The sequence below is a fragment of the Lissotriton vulgaris genome, chromosome 5 (genome assembly GCF_964263255.1).
Source record: "Lissotriton vulgaris chromosome 5, aLisVul1.2, whole genome shotgun sequence".
Taxonomy (NCBI): domain Eukaryota; kingdom Metazoa; phylum Chordata; class Amphibia; order Caudata; family Salamandridae; genus Lissotriton; species Lissotriton vulgaris.
This window is the reverse complement of record NC_141693.1, coordinates 1,977,339,511-1,977,363,850: the sequence shown is the minus strand read 5'-3', so window position 1 is coordinate 1,977,363,850 and position 24,340 is coordinate 1,977,339,511. Positions and strand designations below refer to the sequence as shown.

The 24,340-nt window shown below is 49.8% G+C and overlaps 1 protein-coding gene across 1 annotated transcript in view; it reads right to left on the bottom strand.

The window, feature by feature from the left end:
• MVB12B (multivesicular body subunit 12B) overlaps positions 1–24,340 on the bottom strand; it is a 465,468-nt gene that overhangs the window by 308,747 nt on the left and 132,381 nt on the right. The window contains exon 2 of the mRNA XM_086924708.1: positions 10,630–10,752. Within this exon, the coding sequence (XP_086780834.1) occupies positions 10,630–10,740 (111 nt within the window). The 5' untranslated portion in view covers positions 10,741–10,752. The remainder of the gene's footprint in view (positions 1–10,629; positions 10,753–24,340) is intronic.

Below are 24,340 nucleotides of genomic sequence, written 5' to 3'. Positions count from 1 at the left end.
GTAAGTAACTGGTTCATCTGAAAGAAACACGTTAGTGTTAGATTCCTTACCTTAGAATAGATACCCCAGCAATACCAACCCCGGTGGTGGGTCTGCGAACCAATACATTCCTACACCAGAAAGTCCTGGAGGACAGAACGGCCAAAGAAGCCATCCCTCCGGACTTGACCGTCCAGGCAGTAGTGCCTCGCAAAAGTGTGCAGCGAGGCCCACGTAGCCGCCTGGCAAATGTCCTGCAAGGGGACTCCCCGGCCCAGGGCAGTAGTAGCCGCCGTGGCCCGTGTGGAATGGGCCCTCAGCCCAACAGGAGGCTCCTTCCGAGCCAAAGAGTAGCACGCTTTGATGCACAGAACGACCCACTGAGAGATGGTCCGTTTATGTACCGCCCGTCCCTTCTTCGCACCCACGTAGCCAACAAACAGTTGGTCATCCACCCGGAACTGGCGTGTGCGATCCACATAAAATGAAAGCACACGTTTTGGGTCCAGACGATGGAGCCGCTCTTCATCCTTTGAAGGATGCGGAGGCGGGAAGAAGGAGGGGAGGGTGATGGACTGCCCGATGTGAAAAGCAGAAACTACTTTGGGCAGGAAAGAAGGTCTAGTCCTGAGAACCACCTTGTCAGGATGAATGGACAGGAAAGGAGGTTGGACAGAAAGAGCCTGGAGCTCACTCACTCTCCTGGCAGAGGTGATGGCAACCAGGAAAGCAGTCTTCAAAGTCAGGAGACGGAGAGGACAAGAATGAAGGGGCTCAAAGGGAGCACACATCAAAAAGGTTAGAACCAGGTTCATGTCCCACTGAGGCATCACAAACGGAACAGGTGGATACATGTGTGTGATGCCCTTCAAGAATCTCGTTACAAATGGGGACTTGAACAAAGAAGGCTGATCAGGAAGCCTTAGAAAGGCTGAAAGGGCCGAAAGGTAGCCCTTGATAGTGCCCAGAGCAGAGCCCTGCTGGGCAAGAGAGAGAAGAAAAAGAAGAACCTCGGAAAGAGGGGCAGAAAGAGGATCCACAGCCTTTGCTGTGCACCATGCCACAAATCTGTTCCACCGACAGGCGTATACCGACTTTGTGGAGGGACGCCTGGCTGCCAGAATTACATCACAGACTTCAGGAGGCAAGTCAAATGACCTCAACTGCCGCCGCTCAATCTCCAAGCATGGAGGTGGAGACTGGACAGGTTTGGGTGGAGGACCGTCCCCTGCTGCTGCGACAGAAGGTCCTCCTGAAGGGGCAGGCGGATCGGGGGACCGACTGGCATGCTGAGTAGCTCAGGATACCAGTACCTTCGAGCCCAGTCCGGAGTCACAAGGATGACTTGGGCCCGGTCGCGCCTGATCTTCTTCAGCACTCTGGGCAGAAGTGGTATAGGCGGAAAGGCGTATAACAGACTGCAACTCCACTCGCGCCGAAAGGCGTCGCCGTGCGAGTGCCGTCTTGGAAACTCCAACGCGCAGAACTGATGACATTGCGCGTTCTCTTCTGTGGCGAATAGATCTAACCAAGGCTCTCCCCATTGCAGAAAGAGGCCTCGCGCCACGTCCGAGTTCAGACGCCATTCGTGATCCATCGAGCACCGACGGCTGAGTTCGTCCGCCCTGGCGTTCAGAGAACCTGCCAGGTGTTGAACCGTCAAAGTCACGCCCTGACGTTCCAGCCACTGCCAGAGGCGCAGAGCCTCCTGGCAAAGGGTCCACGACCCCACCCCGCCCTGTTTGTTGCAGTACCACATGGCGGTGGTGTTGTCTGTGAACACCTGCACTACACTCCCGTTGACAAAGGGGAGGAATGCCTTCAGTGCTAGACGAATCGCCCGCAGCTCCAACAGGTTGATATGGAGCCGGGACTCCGCCGGAGACCAGATGCCTCTGATCTCTGCCTCCCCCAAGTGGCCACCCCAGCCCTGGAGGGACGCGTCCGTCACGACAACGTGCTCCGGTTGGGGAAGGGAGAGGGATCTGCCTCTGACCCAATCGCGGTCCGTAAGCCACCACTGCAGTTGTCTCGCAGTGCCCTCCGAGATCAAGACGTGGTCAGACAAGTTGCCCTGATGCTGGGCCCACTGAAACTTCAGGTCCCACTGCAGAGCCCGCATCCGCCACCGGGCGTGATGCACCAGAAGGATGCAGGAAGCCATCAGCCCCAGCAGCCGCAGCGTCAACCTGACCGAAACCCGGGATAGCAGCTGGAAGATGGGAATCAAAGCCTGTATATCCCGGACCCGCTGTTCGGGAGGATAAACCCGAAACTGCGCCGAGTCCAGAACCGCTCCGATGAAAAGGAGCTTTTGAGAGGGACACAGGTGTGATTTCGGCACATTGATGGAGAACCCCAGGCCGTGCAAGAGGTCTGCCGTCATCTGAAGGTGGTGGACGTCTGTCTGGGGCGAGCCCGCCTTCAACAACCAGTCGTCTAGGTAGGGGAAGACTGAAACCCCTAACCTGCGCAGATGGGCTGCGACCACTGCCATCACCTTTGTGAACATCCGTGGGGCGCTGGTAAGGCTGAAGGGGAGCACGATAAACTGAAAGTGCTCCTGGCCTACCGTGAACCGCAGGTAACGCCGGTGGGCCGGCAGGACGGGGATGTGAAAATACGCATCCTGCAAGTCCAACGATACCATCTAGTCTTGCGGGTCGAGAGCAGCCAAGACCTGAGCTAATGTCAACATCTTGAACTTCTCCTTCCGGAGGAAGCCGTTGACGTTCCGTAAGTCCAAGATAGGACGTAGGCCCCCTTTGTCCTTCTTGGGCACCAGAAAGTAGTGGGAATAGCAACCACGCCCTACTTCTGGCCCAGGAACGCGCTCGATGGCCCCCTTGGCCAAGAGGGCCGTAACTTCCTCCTGCAGAAGCGTCAAGTGGTCCCCCGACACACGGTGGTTCTGCGGTGGCATGGCTGGAGGAGTGGTCTCGAAGGGGAGGGAGTAGCCCCTTCGGACGAGTTGCAGCACCCACCTGTCCGATGTGATTGTGCGCCAGCGGGCGTGGTGATGGCGAACCCTGCCACCCACTGGCGTCACATGGGCCTGAAAGCACGGACTAGGAGGATTTGGAGGCAGATGCTGCGGGGGGAGGTGTGGCCTGACCCCGCCGTTGACCCCGACCGCCTCCACGGCCGCCACCGCGTTGAAAAGATTGTTGCGGCGCGTGGCTGGCAGCACGTGTGGGGACGCCCCTTCCTTGGCCACGAAAGGAGCGACACGAACCCGTTTGCTGGCGCTGGGTCGAGAGACCCAAGGACTTGGCCTTGACCCTGGAGTCCTTGAAGCGTTCCAGCGCGTGGTCCGCCTTGTCACCAAACAGGTGACAGCCATCGAACGGCATGTCCATCAAGGCATTCTGGACATCTGCCGAAAAGTTGGCGGATCTCAGCCAGGCGTGGCGACGAATCGCCACCGTCGTGGACATCGCTCTGCCTAGCGAGTCGGTCGTATCAAGACCACACCGTATGGAATATTTAGCTGCATCTCGGCCCTCAGCCACAGCCTTGCCGAGTTTCGCCCGCACCTCCATGGGGCATTCTGGCAGCAGTTCCGCGACCGTATCCCACACCGAGTGGGTGTAGCGGCCCAAGAGGCAAGCGGTGTTGCAAGACTGCAGTCCCAAACTCAGGGACGAGAAGACCTTCTTGCCATACTGGTCATACCTCTTAGATTCCCGGTCGGGCGGGGCCGACGGGAATGCGGTCTGGGAGGTTGAGGCCTGGATCACCAGACTCTCAGGGGTGGGATGGGTGGACAGGAACTTGGGGTCGTCCGGACAAGGACGGTGGCGTCTGGCCACGTTCCGATCAACAGGCGAACCTGAAGAGGGCCTGGACCACGTGCCCAACAGAACGTCTGACAAGGCTTCGTTAAACGGCAGCAGTGGCTCCTGTGGGCATGACTGCGGTTTGAAGACCTCAGTGAGGATGTTAGGCCTCACGGCCGCGACGGGGAGCTCAAGGTGTAAGGCCTTGGCAGCCCTCATCAACACCACTGAATAAGCAGCTCCCTCCTCCGATGCCACGGAAGGAGGAGAGACAAAACCAGGGTTAGGAGAGTCGTCCAGACCACTGGCATCCCCCAAATCACCTGTCCAGTCCGGGTCATACTGGCACTCACGTGACAGAGGGTCCTCAGACCCCTCCCAACCGTGCCCGTACTCTTCATCATCTCCATATTCGGAGTCAACGATGTAGACCGGCTCCTCAGGGTTCACAGGCCCCATCGGCGTCGAGCGACGTCGGTTCGACTCCGCGTCCGGATTCGGGGAGGGTATGGGGACGGCGCCGCCCGGAGCCGGAGCCCCGGCGCCGGCCGGCGCAGGAGAACCGGCGCCGCGCAGGGGCGGCGTCGGGGGTAACCCCGATGGATTCGGCGCCGGAGCGGCAGGCAGACCACTCGGCGTCGACCCCGAAGGCCCTTGCGGCGCCGGGGTCGGAGCAGTCGGTGGCACCGGGGCCGGAGCACCCGATGGCGTTGAGGCAGGGACACCCGAACCGCCAGGGCCCCCAGACGGTAGCACTGGGCCCGAAGGCGCCGTAGGCCCCGTCGGAGAAGTGAGCGCCCTCATGGCCATGAGGAACGTCTCAATCTCCTCAGGCGTCGCACCTTGCCCAGGGACGGAGGGTATGGAGCAGGCCGCGCCGGCGACTCTCGCGGAGCCGCGGGGTTGGGGTCACCCGAACCCCCGGCCGCGTCGTGCGAGCGTCGGGGGGAGTCGGGGGTACGATGACGACGCCCCGACTTCTTGTGTTTCTTACCTGAAGAGCCCGACGAATGGTGACGACTTCCGGAGCGTCCGGCGCGGCTCAGCGACCGCTCCCTCGAACGCTCCCTGGACCTCCGGCCGGACCGGGACCGCTCCTGACGCGGGGCCGACACCCGGAGCTCGAGAAGCTTGCGGGACCGCTCCCGCCTAGCCTTATTAGTCAGAGCCCGGCAATCGACGCAGGCGTCCACGTCGTGGTCGGGGCCCAGGCACCGGAGGCAGAGTCGGTGATGGTCCGTGACCGACATCGTGCGGTCACAACCGTCACAATTCTTGAAACCGGGCATCCTACCAGGCACCAAAAAGATATAGAAAGTTGACCAAACTTGGTCAAAAGACCGTAGTACTGCTCTTCGGATCTGCGCTTACTGGCGCGGAAAAAAGAAGAACTGACGTCAGCGTGCGGAGGCGGCGTCTATATACTCCAGCGACGTCATCACGGCGCACGACGCCGACAACGGACGCGGAGCCGCAGGGGACGCCTGCAGACAACGCCTACCGACGCGCAGGGGTACTGCTACGCAAAATTTTCCGGATCCAGACTGACGCCTGGGGATATTCTAAGGTAAGGAATCTAACACTAACGTGTTTCTTTCAGATTGCACTATTGAACACAGGAAATAAATTACTATTGCCTGGTTCATTTCATCTCTGGATGCTGGGCTTAGACCCTCTCTCGATGGCAACATTTGGAGAGTGAGACTGGAGAGTGAGAGTAGAAAGTAAGACTAGAGGGTGAGACTAGAAACAGACTACAGAGTGAGACCAGAAACTGAGACCAGAGAGCGAGAGAGCGAGGCAAGAGAGCGAGGCAAGAGAGCGAGGCAAGAGAGCGAGGCAAGAGAGCGAGGCAAGAGAGCGAGGCAAGAGAGCGAGGCAAGAGAGCAAGGCAAGAGAGCAAGGCAAGAGAGCAAGGCAAGAGAGCCAGATAAGAGAGTGAGACTAAAGTGCGAGACAAGAGAGTGAGACTAGAAAGCGAGGCAAGAGAGTGAGACTAGAGAGTGAGACTAGAGAGTGAGACTAGAGAGTGAGACTAGAAACTGAGACTAGAGAGCGAGACTAGAGAGCGAGGCGAGAGAGCGAGGCGAGAGAGCGAGGCGAGAGAGCGAGGCTAGAGAGCAAGGCTAGAGAGCAAGGCTAGAGAGCGAGACTAGCTATGCTGAGACACTTGTTGGTGCTGAGACACCTGTTGGTGGAGAATCCCAAGAAAACTGCTCTCTCTCTCCGAGGGGAAGCTGCAGAAACAAACCCCATTACAATAGACTTTTAACTGAGGCCAGGGCCGGAGCTAGGCATGGGCAGCGTGGGTAGCTGCCCAGGGCCTCGCACTCAGCCTGTTAAATATTGGATGGATTTGTTAGCATGAGCTGAAAGCCATTTTGTATTTCTGGCAGCCATTTTAGTTTGCCATGTGCTCACCATGTGCTCTGTCCTTCCTCAGTGTTTACTGCTCTTGTAATCTGCCTAGAAACGAACTATATTTAACATCTTCCACCTTCGCACATGCCCAGAAGGGCCTAGCTAGTAGAATGCACCTGTTTCTCTAGTATAACTGTCAGGCTATTTTTGCTGCTTTGTGGAGAAGTAGCTCTCCACCTACTTTGTTGAGCAAGCAGATCTTGTATGCCCATCTTAGTCATTTTTGCATGCTTACATGTGCCAGGACTGCCCCTTGGTCTTATGATGACTATGTAACCCTAAGCATATATAAGGCCTCTGTTTTCTGCACTCCTCAGACTGCCTCATTCAGTTGCTAAGGCTTCTGTGTGACGTAGTCTCACTCATTTGAGGTTTAATAAATATCTATTTTATATTTCAGCTTATGTGCCAATTTCTTCTTTGTTGGTTTAAAAGGACCAAGTATCAGTGGGACCCCGGAGAAGGGTTGTTGTTTTCATCAAGCCCACCACCATGGGGCCCCACACTGGTGGTGTGTCCTGTTTTTTCGGTGATCCATTTTAAAAAAAGGTGTCCCCTTGCAATTAAGGTCCATTGGAGGGGCCCCCCTTCACGGGCCTCTCAGGTTGGTGTCTGGAGGCTTAGGGAATGGAGATGCTCCCTCAATTGCAAGGAGACCATTCACAGACACTGTGGGAGACCCATTGTCCAGCATTTTGGTGTCCCCACAATTTTAACTTTTAGCCCACAAGCAATTCTCACACCTATCGGATGAAAGTGTGAGAAATGCTGGAGGGCTAAAAAGTAAAACTGTGGGTGCGCCAAAATGCTGGACAATGGGCCTCCTGCAGCGTCTCTGAATGGTCTCCTTGCAAGGGGCCACTTATCTAAGTTAGAGGGGCCTCGCACATTCCCTTTTAGCCCAGAGCCTCGCAAATTCTAGAACCGGCCCTGACTGAGGACCCCACAAATGGTGCACAGAGGTTCAAGTGCTCTACAGAGGGTGAAGAACCAGATCAGAAGGGTTCCTCTCCTTGTGTAGATTCTATTTTCAGCACTTCTTGTGTCTCCAGTTTACTGGCTGCTATCTATTGCATGACTTCTAACTGCACTTCCCTGATATAGTGGCCTTTTCTGTGTCTCTACCGTGATTCTCGGATGCACTTTACTGCCAGAGAAGAGCAGCACTTCGTGTGTCTTTATCATGGCGTTTGCTATCGATTCACCGATTCACGGTTGCACGTTGGTGCCAGATAACAGCAGCACTTCCTGCCTTCGGCATGGTCCCTGCTATGAATTCACTGACACACAACTACAATTTACTGACAGAAAAGAACAGCACTTCTTGTGTTTCAAGAATAGTGGCTGGTACTGATTTACTGACTCCGAGCTGCACTTTCATTGCCGGAGGAGAGCAACACTTTTTGTGCCTCCAGCACAGTGGCTGACATGGACTCATCACCGACTCCCAGCTGCACTTTACTGCCAAAGCAAATATACCTCGCCTTTTAGACCTATTCGAAATGCCAAACTTCTTGCCAATGCTGTGCATCATGAGCAAAAAAAAAATAAAGTCCAATGACGTGGTCGCTGCGGTCAGTCATGTCGTTTTGTAAGCACGCTTATGTGCTAACAAGTGGTGAGGCATGAGCACACCTACAAAATGAGGGAAGTGCCTTTTTTTTGTCTGACCGATCTAAGACGCTATGTAAATCGGTACATTTCTAGAAATTGTAATTTTAGATGTGCAAACGTGCTTTTCGTGTAGCTAAGTGGCCGCTTCTATGCCCTCCGAAAGTTAAAAACAAAAAGAAAACATTTACAAGGGGTGAGAGCAACAGAGAAGCGGGTCCTGGGAAGCAACGGAGCAGAAAAAAGGCTTAGTCGGGGAGAAGGGATAAAGAAAGGGCAAAGGAGCGTCCACATGACATAGCAGCAAAGCGCACAGGAAGCGCCGTCCAATGAGAGCAGCAGCTGACATGCACTTTCATGGAATGCATAATGAAAAAGAAAAAAGAAGTTCCGTAAAAGTGAACACCGGGAGGATACAAGGCAGCCAATCAAAAGGTTGTCAAAGAGTCTATGTTTCAGGGGAGGAACGGAAAGGAAAGCATTTAATAAGAGGCAAGGAAACGAGAGTGATAATAAAAGCCAGCCCTGGAGGCCCAACCCCCGGCAGCACAAACACTCTGGCTGCCAATCTAGAGGACCACAATATGGTATTTATATGCCACTAACACAAGGTGTGTATGCATATTTATAAGGTGGGCAAACCATCAATAACGTAAAGCCTGGTCGGTTAGGGTGAACATTCGACGCATTGAGCTGTGAGTACATTACTGACAATGTATTCAGCATGAAAACGGGTAAACATTGTTGTAATATTTAACAGTCTGAGGCTTTGGTAATGCTCTCTGATTGCATGCCAATTGTATGATTGCACTGCAACATCTGCATAAGCAGGAAACAAGACTGGTGGCTTTTGTGCTTTCAAAATAAAATGTACACAAACAATCTGCAACTAGCTAAAATGTTTGCTAAACTACTGTGCAACTTTAAAAACCATTTCTCTTCTGGATCAATCAGTAAATTGTGTTTGAAGAAAGGCAATATATATATAAATAATAATAATGGAAAATCAGTGCAAATCCAATACACTCGGGGAGAACATGAAATCAAATTAGTGGAAAATCACAAAAACTTGTATCAGGTGCAGGTTGCCAGAGATATTCCTGGGAAAGTCAAATGACTTTTCATAAAGGATCCCATCCCTGCTGTGTGGTGTTTTCTACAGCGGAGACATTCGCTAAGAGGGCACAAGATACCCTGTGGAAACACACACATTTTTCCTACAGGTAAAACATTTTCCCCTGTGGAGATAGCACCTCCCTCACATCCCCTCAAATTTAGGGGAGGTCTGCTCCTCTTCCCACCATGATTCGAGAGCTCACCAGCCTTGCAATGGAGAAGGTTTATGACCCTTTCCAAAGTGGGAAGCGGCAGGAGTACAGTTTGGGAACATGTTTGGGGGAGTTAACAAACTTCCATGGCAAGCCAATCCCGGAGCGCCCATTTAATCACCCCTTGAGGACTACACAACTCAGGCCCCACCTACCTGAACACTTGCATCTCCTTTCACCAACCACCCAGACCCTTCCGCTCCGAAGGAACCCTACCCGCACACATCCCACCAGGGCTTTAAGCGGGATGAAAAAACTGGGGGTCTCTCATAGGGGCGTGGCTGCTGTAATTGAGGGTATGGCTTAAAACACATACACTCCAAATCAGTGCTTAGCACAGTGTGCTGCCCCACTGGTATTTTGATGCGTCTTCCATTCATCCAGATATATAACACAACAAGTAACATTACACCTACAATAAGCCAGGGCTACTGGCTTTGTCAATGGTTGTAAGTTGCATAAAATAAATAAGCAACAACTATCACTTTGTTGTATGGAATATTAAAAATGCTACTCGCTCCTGTGGGAGAGGTTGTGGCGTTTGGCTAGAGCAACAGACTTTGAGCTGAAAAAAAGGTTCTTCCTGTGAATCAAAAAATGAATATTCCCTTGTGTAACGTAACCGGTGCTCATATACAGCGCTCCAAGTTTGCGCTATATAAAACTGAAAAACTAGTCTCGGTGAGGTTACATCTAAGGCAGAGGTAAGATTTTTTTTTCAACCTGAAGGTAAAAATGGAGAGGCCAATAGGGACCTGTCTCAACACTTTCTTTTAAAACCTGCCGGTGCTCAGCACCGGCAGGACCCGGCCCACTTAAAGCCCAGCATCCCACGCATACACAGAATCAGATGAGGAGGATGAGAGTTCTCTTACGTCACTCCTAACGTGTGGAACAACCTCTCACTCCACATCAAAGCCTCGTCCTCTTGAATTTTGTAAGAAGCTGAAGACCTGACTTTTCAAGTAAATTACCTACCATAGGAAGGGCTCGACACACACCCGCTCAGCGCCAGGACACCCTTGCAGGCGAAAATGCACTTTACGAATACACATATCATTACCTAACATTTACAGCTGGGGAGATATGTAAACTTATGGCTTAGTTCCACACTTACGTTAATGAGTATTCACCTACCAGGACCACTTTGTGAATTTCTGACATGTGTAAAAAAAAAAAAGGTACAATTGGTCGTAACGATATATTATAACCAAAGATACCTTTCTCAATAGAGGCTACTGTATCTTGCATAAGTCCGTTCTCTCTCTTCATTGGTGCATTTTTGGGAGCCTTACACCAATGCTCTACTTCAGGGATCTCCAATATCGGTCCTGAAGGGCCAGATCCACGCCAGGTTTTTAAGGTAACTAGATTTATGTAAATGTGGACATGCTTAAAATCTGGCATGGATCCGGCACTCCAGGACCGACATTGCAGAACACTGCTCTACATGCCTGAATTGTAATGCTGCAAGCCCATTAAGAAAAGAAGGGAGTAAAACCAGTACTTACTACGTCATAATGCGAAGGGGGCCGGTTCCGAGATGCCACCACCCCAACTCCAGTAATTGGGTCCATGGGCAGGTCGGGCAGCGCATCTGAAAGGTCCCTTACTTCAGGCATGGTGGACTGGTCCTGGAACAGAAAAAAGCACATTCAGGGTCTGTACGTCACACCTTCAGCCATGTGCAGCCACTTCAGGACGGCCCCTGTACACACAGACGGCGTCTTTGGAGGGCAGCGTTTGTTTAACAGCCTGCACTTCGGGACTTTATTTGCGATAAGAAATGCATTCCAATGTCTGTATATGCGGCAGGAATTCCGAGTGAGCAAACTGGCAGAAAGACAAATATTTTTAGCACCTGTGTGAACTAAAACACACAGTACACAGGCATGGACATTTGTCTACATTTATTTACTTTAAAAACAACGTTGAAATAAATTAATGACAATGAGTTTGAATTGTTTATTTCAAACTTCACTAGTTTTTAATCCTTGCAAAATGTGCCAATTGAATTTGAGCCTTTCTGATAAAGCACATTAATCAGGCATTTCAGATAATGTGTTTGAATTCAACCGTCACTTGTTTTAAATACCTACAAATTACATTTGAAAGTGCACAATTAAGTCAATAGTTCTTTGCTCTTAATAACTGTTTCCATGAGAGACTAAGAACAGCTACTATGTGTTAAGTGCAGCCAGTGTGTACATCTCACTCTGCACGTCATATGTACATAGAACGTGAAAGTTAACTGTGCAGTTTCTACCTGAGGTCCAGGATGAGGTAATATGAAGACCGGCAGGGCTCGAATCGGGGGTACACGCGGGTGGACGGCGTCCCCCCCACTCTTTTCCCAGAGTGGACGCCGTCCCCTCTGCCAAGAAGCTGGGCTCCACAGAAACACGCTGAACATGTCCCTGTGCAATTTTCAGAGACCGGGACACATTGAGCACGTGACGTCATGAGGTCATTTGCATATTGTCAGTCCCCCCCCCCACTTCTTTTTATAGGACTTGTGCCCTGAAGGCCGGGCAACACTTGACAAACAAGCCAGCCTTCCTCACCCATGATGGACAAAAAAGTGCGCCCTGTAGTCTGAAGCGATGAGCGCAGGTACAGCTGCCCAACTTAAAATGGCGGCCACTGATGACATCACGTCCCTCTTTCCAAACCTATGTCCTGCTTCCCAGTGGAATAGAACATGCTGTCTACGACTACAGAATTACTGAAGATAAGGATCTACGACTGCAGCCTTACTAAAGAAAAGGATCTACTATTGCAGCATTACTAAAGAAAGGATCTACGACTGCCTTACTACAGAAAAGGATCTATTATTGCAGCATTACTAAAGAAAAGGATCTACTATTGGAGCATTACTAAAGAAAGGATCTACGACTGCCTTACTACAGAAAAGGATCTACTATTGGAGCATTACTAAAGTAAACATCTACGACTGCCTTACTACAGAAAAGGATCTATTATTGCAGCATTACTAAAGAAAAGGATCTATTATTGCAGCATTACTAAAGAAAGGATCTACGACTGCCTTACTACAGAAAAGGATCTATTATTGCAGCATTAATAAAGAAAAAGTTCTACGACTGCAGTATTACTAAAGAAAGGGGTCTACTATTGCAGCATTACCAAATGAAAGGATCTACCACTGCATCGCTCAAAGAAAGGATCTTCCGCTGCGGCATAGCTTAAAGAAAGGATCTACGACTGCAGAATTACAAAAAAAAAAGATCATCCACTGCAGTATCGCTTAAAGAAAGGATCTACCAGTGCGGCATTGCTCAAAGAAAGGTTCTACGACTGCAGCATTACTAATGAATAGGATCTGCTATTGCAGCATTACTAAAGAAAAGGATCATCCACTGCGGTATCCCTTACAGAAAGGATCTCTCACTGCACTGTAATATAAGGAAAGGATCGGCTGCTGCACTGTAACTTAAGGAAAGGATCTCCAGCTGCACTGTAACTTAGGGAAAGGATCTCCAGCTGCACTGTAACTTAGGGAAAGGATCGGCTGCTGCACTGTAACTTAAGGAAAGGATCTCCAGCTGCACTGTAACTTAAGGAAAGGATCTCCAGCTGCACTGTAACTTAGGGAAAGGATCTCCAGCTGCACTGTAACTTAAGGAAAGGATCTCCAGCTGCACTGTAACTTAAGGAAAGGATCTCCAGCTGCACTGTAACTTAAGGAAAGGATCTCCAGCTGCACTGTAACTTAAGGAAAGGATCTCCAGCTGCACTGTAACTTAGGGAAAGGATCTTCAGCTGCACTGTAACTTAAGGAAAGGATCGGCTGCTGCACTGTAACTTAGGGAAAGGATCTCCAGCTGCACTGTAACTTAAGGAAAGGATCTCCAGCTGCACTGTAACTTAAGGAAAGGATCTCCAGCTGCACTGTAACTTAAGGAAAGGATCTCCAGCTGCACTGTAACTTAAGGAAAGGATCTCCAGCTGCACTGTAACTTAAGGAAAGGATCTCCAGCTGCACTGTAACTTAGGGAAAGGATCTTCAGCTGCACTGTAACTTAAGGAAAGGATCGGCTGCTGCACCGTGGAAAGGATCTCCAGCTGCACTGTAACTTAAGGAAAGGATCTCCAGCTGCACTGTAACTTAAGGAAAGGATCTCCAGCTGCACTGTAACTTAAGGAAAGGATCTCCAGCTGCACTGTAACTTAAGGAAAGGATCTCCAGCTGCACTGTAACTTAGGGAAAGGATCTGATCTCCAGCTGCACTGTAACTTAAGGAAAGGATCTCCAGCTGCACTGTAACTTAGGGAAAGGATCTTCAGCTGCACTGTAACTTAGGGAAAGGATCTTCAGCTGCACTGTAACTTAAGGAAAGGATCGGCTGCTGCACTGTAACTTAAGGAAAGGATCTCCAGCTGCACTGTAACTTAAGGAAAGGATCTCCAGCTGCACTGTAACTTAAGGAAAGGATCTCCAGCTGCACTGTAACTTAAGGAAAGGATCTCCAGCTGCACTGTAACTTAGGGAAAGGATCTTCAGCTGCACTGTAACTTAAGGAAAGGATCTCCAGCTGCACTGTAACTTAAGGAAAGGATCTCCAGCTGCACTGTAACTTAGGGAAAGGATCTTCAGCTGCACTGTAACTTAAGGAAAGGATCTCCAGCTGCACTGTAACTTAAGGAAAGGATCTTCAGCTGCACTGTAACTTAAGGAAAGGATCTCCAGCTGCACTGTAACTTAAGGAAAGGATCTTCAGCTGCACTGTAACTTAGGGAAAGGATCTCCAGCTGCACTGTAACTTAAGGAAAGGATCTCCAGCTGCACTGTAACTTAAGGAAAGGATCTCCAGCTGCACTGTAACTTAGGGAAAGGATCTTCAGCTGCACTGTAACTTAAGGAAAGGATCTTCAGCTGCACTGTAACTTAAGGAAAGGATCTCCAGCTGCACTGTAACTTAGGGAAAGGATCTTCAGCTGCACTGTAACTTAAGGAAAGGATCTCCAGCTGCACTGTAACTTAGGGAAAGGATCTTCAGCTGCACTGTAACTTAAGGAAAGGATCGGCTGCTGCACCGTGGAAAGGATCTCCAGCTGCACTGTAACTTAAGGAAAGGATCTCCAGCTGCACTGTAACTTAAGGAAACGATCTCCAGCTGTCATACGTTACCCAGACCTATCCTGGCTCTAAACGCTACTAAGACACGAGGAACTTTTTCAGGCATAAAGCAGGTGGGACCCGCGTCTTTTGTGAGACTCAAGGTGCGTAAGAGCAGGAGTCCAGCAGCTCCGGGCGTGCAGGGGGGGGGGGGGCAGCACTGACTGGGGCCCAGGTACGTGCGGGGCGAGAATAACAAACGGGTAATGCAGGGGGCAGGGGCCACTTAAGATACCGAACTGAGTGTGCGAGTAAAGGCATACGGGAGAAGTCTACCCCGCGGCCAGAGGGAGCCTGGGGAGCAAAGGGCACAACGTGCTACTCACAGGGGCTCGGACTGAATTCATTTCAAGCAAGAAACTGATGAAGTTTGGGAAACGGGACCGAAAGGGAGATTCTGGGATTGAGGCTGACTTATAAGAAAGCAGCCCCGCTCTCGAGGACTTGAGCCCAAGGACTGAGCAATGCTGGGGTCCAGTGGGGTGGACATGGCTGCATGGACCCCAGGCGGCTGCCTTCCAAGCGGCGGGTGGCAAGATTCTCTGGATGGTCTTCAATAAAAGAAAACGCGAGTTCCTTTTGGTGATCTGAGGGATGAAAGATTATGAGTTCTCAAACAGCACTACAAGAATGCGAACCTTAGAGGCCACATTGGGTGAGATTGCGAGAGATTTAAGGAGCAACATTTTAAAAGCTTTTGTGTCTTCTGCATAAGGTGTACACATGTATTTTAAATCTAGAATGAAGGATAACCCGGTGTGACAATTAGGCTATGCATTCACACACTCCCAATGGTCACAGCTCAAGCGATACACCTCTATTAAACCCCATTTGTTCACTCAAACATATCTAACATATCGGACTTTAAATACAAAAATATATTGGTGTTAAAATGGGGGAATCATGTACACAATAAAAATAAAAAAGTGAAATTTGAGGATGGCCTGGAGAGCACTTATTAATGTTGTCAAAATTACAGCAACACAAGTGTTTTCAGCACTTTGTAGAATTTCGCCAGGTCAGCTTTGAGGTGGAGGTTCAGTGGTGGGTGTTCCAGGTGGACTGATGCAGAGCTCTGCCACCAAAATGTAAATGTAAATGTGTGTATACTTGTAAAGCGCACTATCACCTAGAAGGTATCTTGGCGCTGTATACCGCTGTGGAACCCTTCCTGGCTTTCCCTGGGAGATGCCCCTTACTGGGCACCTCCAAGGTGAGGCCAGGCATCCTAGCGCTTTCGGGGCCGCTGTGGAGATTAAGCAAGCTATTGCCCAGAGTTGCAGAGTGGGACCCATGATTAGATTAGGCACCTAGGCGAGAATTATCGAGTCCGTGGACATTGAGCCCAAGACCCTGCCGCGTCGGGAATTGAACCCTGGTCCCGGACCAGACTCTGCCTCAGGGTCTGCCGCTCTAATCGGTGAGCCACACTTCTCAAATGTATGCATCTGACCAGGTAGATAACCAACCTGAGGTATCAGGAGGGTGGTAAGGTTATGGTTGAATGCAGAGGCGCAACTAGACCCGAACTTCAGTGGGCCTAACACTCCCACCCAGGGCTAGCCCTAGTACTGGTTGCACACGGTGCAACAGTATTTTTGGGCTCCCCCTCCCCCATTTCCTCCTTCTCCATAAATACCCTCAGCACAACTCACCAACACTGCACCTCATCACTCTATAGCACCTTTCTGACAAACATTTCATTTTTTTATAGCGATACTCATAGTTTACTCACACTAAGTTATGTGATCTGCATGGTACGCATTCTTTGTATTAGGCACGTTAACCCTCCGCGATATATGGGTGGCAGGAGTGCCCATGTGAGTGCACGGTGAGCAATGCAACAGTGTGAGAGTAGGGTAAGAGGAGTGACTGCAGGGCGAGTGAGGTGACCATATGAATTTGGGTGCAGATATAAGTGCAAAGTGGGACAAATTGATGCATGGTTAGTGATGGGCTTGTTTGAGTGAGATGGCAGATTGAGCAGTGAGGGGACAGATGAGTGAAGTGCCACATGAGTGCAGGGTGAGTAGTGTGATTGTGTGACTGAAGAGGAGGTACAGGGTGAACTGGACAAGTACACTGTGGGTGCAGAGTGATCACTGCGAGTGCAGGGTGTGTGGGAGAATGGTGTGAGTGCATGGTGATCTATGTGAATGCAATGTGATTGCTTTGAGTGCAGAGTGATAGTGAAGGGAGAGAATGAGGAGTGAGTGGTCTGAATGCAGAGTGCATTCCCAGACACTTGCAGTAACTCAGCATGTTATTGTTGGCGATGTAGGTGATTCAAATATAAGTTCAACTATTGATATTATGGCATTAATCAGGGATCGAGGGTGGAGGAAATAAATAATGTGCTGATCCTGCAACAAACCTCCAGTCGTATGAGTAGGGTTGCCAGCTCATTATTTTCATGTCCCAGACAGTACAAAAATCACCTAAAGTCGTATTTTCAGCACTTAGCTGTGCATACTTCGAACAGCAAATATAAATAGAAAGCACTTTTAATTGAGTTCTAGGGCTGACTGAGTGATCCATGACTGATAATAAAAGGGAACAAATTCAGAATAGTCACATTGCAAATGAATACATACTTTTTTATTTATAACCCTATTTAGTGTCAAGACGAGGTATTTGCAGGCTCCTTAAACAAGCATTTGCAATGCAATAGGTCTCGCATTCAGAAAGTTTGAGCTATTGGTATTTTAAATGACAATTTTTTTATTTAAGTGTTGGTTTTGAAAATAGCGAAATTAATAGCTTTGTCATTTACAATGCCAATAGTTTTAACTTTCGCAAATGTGACACTTATAGCATTTGTAATGCTATATGTGTTGTATTTACGTGACTTAGATGTATTGATATTACAAATAAAAATGGCTTTTAATTTTTTTAATAATTAATACTTAAATAAAAGTTATTGTAATTTATGTCAATAGCTTTTGTAAATAACGTTTGTGAAGATTATGTTCATTGTATTTCATTGTGACGAAAATCAAAGAACAGAAGTGAAATATTTAAAAAAAATTGTGACATTTGTAATAAAGCTTGAAACATTGAGAGAACATATTTGAACCAGTTGTTGTTGAATGGTTGCACAGATTGATGCTGTGGTGGCGCTGAGTGATGTTGTGGTGGCGATGAGTGATGCTGTGGTAGCGCATAGTGATGTTGTGGTGCCCCTGATTGATGCTGTGGTGGTGCTGAGTAATGCTGTGGTGATGCGATAGATAGAGAGTGTGATAGACAGATAAAGTGAGGGCGATATATAGATAGAGGGCAATAGAGTGAGGGCGATAGATAGAGGGCAATAGAGTGAGGGCGATAGATAGAGGGCAATAGAGTGAGGGCGATAGATAGAGGGCAATAGAGTGAGGGCGATAGATAGAGGGCAATAGAGTGAGGGCGATAGATAGAGGGCAATAGAGTGAGGGCGATAGATAGAGGGCAATAGAGTGAGGGCGATAGATAGAGGGCAATAGAGTGAGGGCGATAGATAGAGGGCAATAGAGTGAGGGCGATAGATAGAGGGCAATAGAGTGAGGGCGATAGATAGAGGGCAATAGAGTGAGTGCGATAGATAGAGTGATGGTGATAGAGTGAGTGCAATAGATAGACAGATAGAGGGAGACAGATAGACAGATAGATAGATAGATAGATAGATAGATAGATAGATAGATAGATAGATAGATAGATAGATAGATAGATAGATAGATAGATAGATAGATAGATAGAGTGTATTTATGTTGCATTGAGTAGAGTGTAAGTATGAGGTGTGTAATTATATGGCACCGAGTGGTATTATGTGGAGTGTATTTACGTTGCATTGAGAAGAGTGTAATTCTGTTGCATGTAATTATGTGGCACTGAGTGGTATTATGAGGAGTGTATGTTGTGTTCAGTAGAGTGTAATTGTGTGGTGTGTAATTATGTGGCACTGAGTGGTATTGATTGGAGTGTATGTTGCATTGAGTGCAGTGTAATTATGTAGCATATAATTATGTGGCTCTGAGTGGTATAGTGTGGAGTGTGTTGCATTCAGTAGAGTGTAATCATGTGGTGTGTAATTATGTGGCCCTGAGTGGTATTTGGAGTGTATGTTGCATTGAGTGCAGTGTAATTATGTTGCATATAACTATGTGGCACTGAGTGGTATTTGGAGAGTATGTTGTATTGAGTGCAGTGTAATTATGTGGCGTGTAATTATGTGGCACTGAGTGGTATTTGGAGTGTATGTTGCATTGAGTACTGTGTAATCATGTGGCGTGTAATTATGTGGCACTGAGTGGGATTTGGAGTGTATGTTGCATTGCGTGCAGTGTAATTATGTGGCACTGAGTGGTATTTGGAGTATATATTTCATTGCAGAGTGTGTGAGGGTGCAGAGTGTGAGATGGTGCAGAGTGTGAGATGGTGCAGAGTGTGAGATGGTGCAGAGTGTGAGATGGTGCAGAGTGTGAGATGGTGCAGAGTGTGAGATGGTGCAGAGTGTGTGATGGTGCAGAGTGTGTGATGGTGCAGAGTGTGAGATGATGCAGAGTGTGAGATGATGCAGAGTGTGAGATGGTGCAGAGTGTGTGATGGTGCAGAGTGTGTGATGGTGCAGAGTGTGAGATGGTGCAGAGTGTGAGATGGTGCAGAGTGTGAGATGGTGCAGAGTGTGAGATGGTGCAGAGTGTGAGATGGTGCAGTGTGTGTGAGGGTGCAGTGTGTGTGAGGGTGCAGTGTGTGTGAGGGTGCAGTGTGTGAGGGTGCAGTGTGTGAGGGTGCAGTGTGTGAGGGTGCGGAGTGTGAGGGTGCGGAGTGTGAGGGTGCGGAGTGTGAGGGGGTGCAGAGGGTGTGAGGGTGCAGAGTGGGTGAGGGTGCAGAGTGGGTGAGGGTGCAGAGTGGGTGAGGGTGCAGAGTGGGTGAGGGTGCAGAGTGGGTGAGGGTGCAGAGTGGGTGAGGGTGCAGAGTGGGTGAGGGTGCAGAGTGGGTGAGGGTGCAAAGTGTGTGAGGGTGCAAAGTGTGTGAGGGTGCAAAGTGTGTGAGGGTGCAGAGTGTGTGAGGGTGCAGAGTGTGTGAGGGTGCAGGGTGTGTGAGGGTGCAGGGTGTGTGAGGGTGCAGGGTGTGTGAGGGTGCAGGGTGTGTGAGGGTGCAGGGTGTGTCTGAGGGTGCAGGGTGTGTATGTGAGGGTGTGGTGTGTGAGGGTGGAGTGTGTGAGGGTGGAGTGTGTGAGGGTGCAGAGAGTGTGAGGGTGCAGAGTGTGTGAGGGTGCAGAGTGTGTGAGGGTGCAAAGTGTGTGAGGGTGCAGAGTGTGTGAGGGTGCAGAGTGTGTGAGGGTGCAGAGTGTGTGAGGGTGCAGGGTGTGTGAGGGTGCAGGGTGTGTGAGGGTGCAGGGTGTGTGAGGGTGCAGGGTGTGTGTGAGGGTGGAGTGTGTGAGGGTGCAGAGTGTGTGAGGGTGCAGAGTGTGTGAGGGTGCAGAGTGTGTGAGGGTGCAGAGTGTGTGAGGGTGCAGAGTGTGTGAGGGTGCAGAGTGTGTGAGGGTGCAGAGTGTGTGAGGGTGCAGAGTGTGTGAGGGTGCAGAGTGTGTGAGTGTGAGTCTCCTGGGAACATAAACTATGGGAAAATGAATATAGTGGTGTGGTGTGGCTCACTGGTTAGAGGCGGCAGACCCGGGAGCAGAAGTCGGCCGGGACCAGGGTTCAACTCCCGACGTGGCAGGGTCGTGGACTTGGGTCAGCGGACTCGATAATTCTCGCTTCGGTGCCTACTCTAATCAGGGGTCCCACTCGGCAACTCTGGGCATTAGCTTGCCTAATCTCCACAACGGCCCCATCAACGCCGGGGATGCCTGGCTCCACCTTGGGGACTCCCAGCAGGGACCATACCACAGGGAAAGCTAGGACGGGTTCCCCAGTGTTATACAGCGCCAGGAAACCTACGGGTAGCAGGGCGCTTTACAAGCTCAAACATTAATTAATTAATTGGGAAACATTCCCTGGAAGGCAGTTTCATGGCGCGTTTTACATTCAAATGTATTGCAGAAATATACCCAATGTCAGCTCCTAGCATCCCCTACCTTCACCCAGCAGGGAAGCGTCTTTCCCCAAAGCATTTAGGTTCCACGGTTTTAAGATAGCTTAGTGAGTTAATGCGCCGACTATAGACTTCCGAGTTTAACCCGTGGGACACTGGTTCAAATACTAAAAGGGCCAACCCAGCGTTTCATCTTTCTGAGACTCGTTAAAACGAGCAGAGATGGGCAATAACAGGACATGTGATGTACCAAGCCTTAAATAATCCGCCCCCACCAATCGCGTTTCTATATCTTTGAGACCCTTGCTCTTTCATTAACTCGATTGAGTGCCCTGCTGCTGAAGCGTGTATGTGTGTGTATAATCTGCAGGTCACAGATGCACCAGGACAGGCCAATTCATCCTTTCATGTTTCCAAGATCGATAAAAGGTGAGCTACAAAAGTTCAATTACAATACAGAAGGGGCATCATGGAGTAGTGAAATAACACCCAGGTCCCAAAGGCTATACGGAAATGCAGTTTTGTTAATACCCATCTAAATTGTCAATTAACTAGTCTTTGAAAATCTACTAGAAACATAAATCCCAACAAATAGCAGAAAAAAAGTCAGGGTTCGAGACAGCGAAAGTACAGCACAAATATAATTTCTTTCTTTTTTTCAAAATACAAATATAGAACATTCTGTGTGCGCTTTATAAAAATAGAATTCACTTAAAGTGCACTGCACTTACTTTTTGCCTTGGGTGCTTGCAAGCATCTGATTAACCCCTTCGATGCTGGTGACAAAGCCAGCTCGTCATGGGCGTTACCTGCGCTGCGCGCATGACGATCTGGCTCTGTCACGTAACGCGGGTTTTTTAATTTTCAGCGCGCAGCGGGAAAACCCGCTAGCGCGCATGCGGTTAAGACAGGTCAGCCCGCCACACACACGGAGCCCATTTACAAATAGAAAATGGTAATTGATGGCACTGGCAAAATGACATTTCGTTATAAACAAACAGCCCTTTTATATTTTGTTCGTGTTGACCGTTTGATACACCTGGATTTACAACCCGCATATTTTATATTTTTGTAACGTTTCAGTGAATATTAATCAAAATTTAGCCCAAACTGCTCACGTCACATCTGTGGGCACTTTGAATTTAAAGCGCCTGGGAAGGTCTGGAAAGGGCCAAGCAGCACGCGGTGAAAGGCCGCAGTCCCATTCAGCAGTAAGCCTGGAGAAGTAACCACGTTGGGGTGGCATTCATCGTCCTGATGGTCTCACACCGTGCCAGGGATCGGTCTCCAGGATGGCACCAAGTAAAGGATTGTCCAGTCTGTGTACTATTCACATGTTTGAGTTCAACATCAACAAGCAATACTTTAGCTGAGAATATGTGATGTGAAAGCAACGGAGAGTTTGGGTGCAGCTTTGGGTCTCAGTCGCAAGTTACTCAATTAACAGACTGAGCACGAAAAAAACGTCCAGCTGGGCACACTACGGACTGCTGTGCAATACACCGAATCCCTATCCCCTGCAATGGTCGTGGAAAACAAACCGTAATCTGAACCTCTAGGAAACCCCGCTTCAGCGTTGCACGTCAGTGACCACCATAGACTGCCCCTCCGCAGTCCCATGCAATCAGTCCAGTGGTACTAGAACGTCGCGTGCACCCTAGGCAAGCAGCCAGCCTCGTGCATATTTGTAACACACGCCTGCCTCGCGTGCTCCCCGCCTCGCCTCCCTTGCCGTACCCACCGCTCCCTTCCGCGGTCCCGGCTCTTACTTTGCCCGCGGTGTCCATGCTGCTCTCTGCCTGTGACTGCGAGGAACGAACTGGGCCGAGGGGGCGGAGAGAGACTTTAACTTTGAGAAGCTAGGGTGCGCGCGCAGCTTTCGACATCAGTGCTTCCTATTGGCCAAAAAAACAATAAGGAAATGATATGGGGGAGAGATCCGTGCATGCAAAAGCGCGGCCATCGCCTGTCAGCAGGTAAGAGGCCCGCCTCCCCTTCTCTGGCCCCGCCCATCAGACCTGCCTTTTCCGGTTACGCCTCTCCCCCCGGCCCGAAAATGGAAGTTCGGGAGCAGTGTGATGCGGCGGAGTGACGGAGCCTGAAACAGGCGCAGCGACAAAAGACCCCGGTGAGTGGGGTGGCGTATGTGTCTGTGCCTGCGTGTGTGCATGTATGCCTGCGCGCACGTGTGCCTGCGTGTGTGTGCCTGCCTGCGCATGTGTGTGTGTGTGTGTGTGTGTGTGTGTGTGTGTGTGTGTGTGTGTGTGTATGTGCCTGCGCCCGTGTGTATGTGTGCGTGTGTGTGCGTGTGTGTGGCTGTGCGTGAGTGTGGTTGTGCGTGAGTGTGGCTGTGTGTGAGTGTGAGTGTGGCTGTGTGTATGTGTTTGCGCACTTCAGGGAATCTGAGGCAGGATATGGGCGCGGCGCCGGCCTGGACGTGCGCGTCCACAGACACGAATCGCTGCGCATGCCCGACCCCTGTCTCAGATTCCCAGGAGACGGGCAACTACAGTTGTCGAGCTGGACGCAATGCTTCGCATTGCTATCTCCAGCTCGACCTAAAAACACATGGTTGGCATTATTCTTTTGGCAACCCTACTTAATATTCCTTTTCATGAAATTCATTCTCACACTAAGGCAGTAAATGTAAAGTACAAATGTAAGGAGTGGAGGCCCGGGGGGTACTAGAACCATAATTTCAAAAAATAAGCCATGATAACCTGTTCATAAAGGTATGTAAATATGCAAATGGTCTTTAAAGACCTGTGAACCACTCAGGCGTGCCAGAGAGAAGACTCCAGACACTGCACAGCCGAGCCCACAGCAGCTCAAGCTGCAGCAGCCCGGGCTGAGACACACGGCCAGGGGGGCCGAAGCCCTTTGAGGCCTATGGGCGTTGCGCGCCTGGTTGGATGGGATAGGTAGCGGGGCATCCGGGATCCAAAAGAGAATTGCCTTGTAGACTAAAGAGAGGATTTTACTGTTAACTGGATGCTTACCTTGACAGGAAGACAGTGAAGAACCTACAGGCCTCGGCTGGTGTAGTCACCACACTTCAAGCCTAGTTAGAACTAGGCCCAGCTGTCTGGTTTGCTAAAGACATTTTGGGAACTTCAGAAAGTTGACCGAGATGCATTCCGCCTTTTGCTTACTACTGGCTTTGTGGTTTTTAACTCACATTTTCTAGCTTTCTGTGTGCTGCATTTATTTACTTCAGGTTGTCCTGCTTGAGTTCGTCCCTCCAATTGCCCAAACCTTCTTTACTGCATTCTTCCACAAACCTGTGAGGACATTTGTACACATTATCCTTTGTGTGCAGTAAAACCAGATTTCAGTGCAAATGTAATGGTCATTTCAATTGAAAATGTGTTGTCTATAATGGCAGTGTGTTACCACAACATGTGTACTCCACACTACGCCACTCCACTCTATGAGACGCCACTCTATGAAATGCCATTCCACTCTACACCCCTCCACATCGCTTACCCCACTCCACTCTACCCCTTCCAACCTAACCCACTCCAATCTGCTATATTCTACACCAATCTACTTCACTGCATCAAATCTGCCCGACTCCATTCCAGTCTGCCTCACTCCAATCTACCCCATCCCAATTTACCCACCCCACTTCAACTTACCCATCTCTAATCTACCTCACTTCAGTCTACCCCACTCTAACCCAATCTACCCCAATCCACTACGATCCAATCTACCCGAGTCCACTACAATCTACCCAACTTCAATCTACCATACTCTAACCCAATGTACCTCACTCCAGTCTGCGTCACTTCACTCCAGTCTAACCCCCTCTACTGCACTTCACTCTATCCCATTCCACCCTAATCTACTCCACTCCAATCTTCCCCATTCTTCCCCAATCCACCCCACTCCAATATACCCCACCCATCCAAATCTACCACTCAGCACTCCAGTCTACCTGACTCCCCTCTAATCTACCCCAATCTAACCACTCCAGACTACCCTAACCTACCCCACTCCATTCCATTCCATTCTACCCTCAGGGGCAGCTCCTCCGATATGGCAGAGGAGCGTCACCCCAGTGCTTT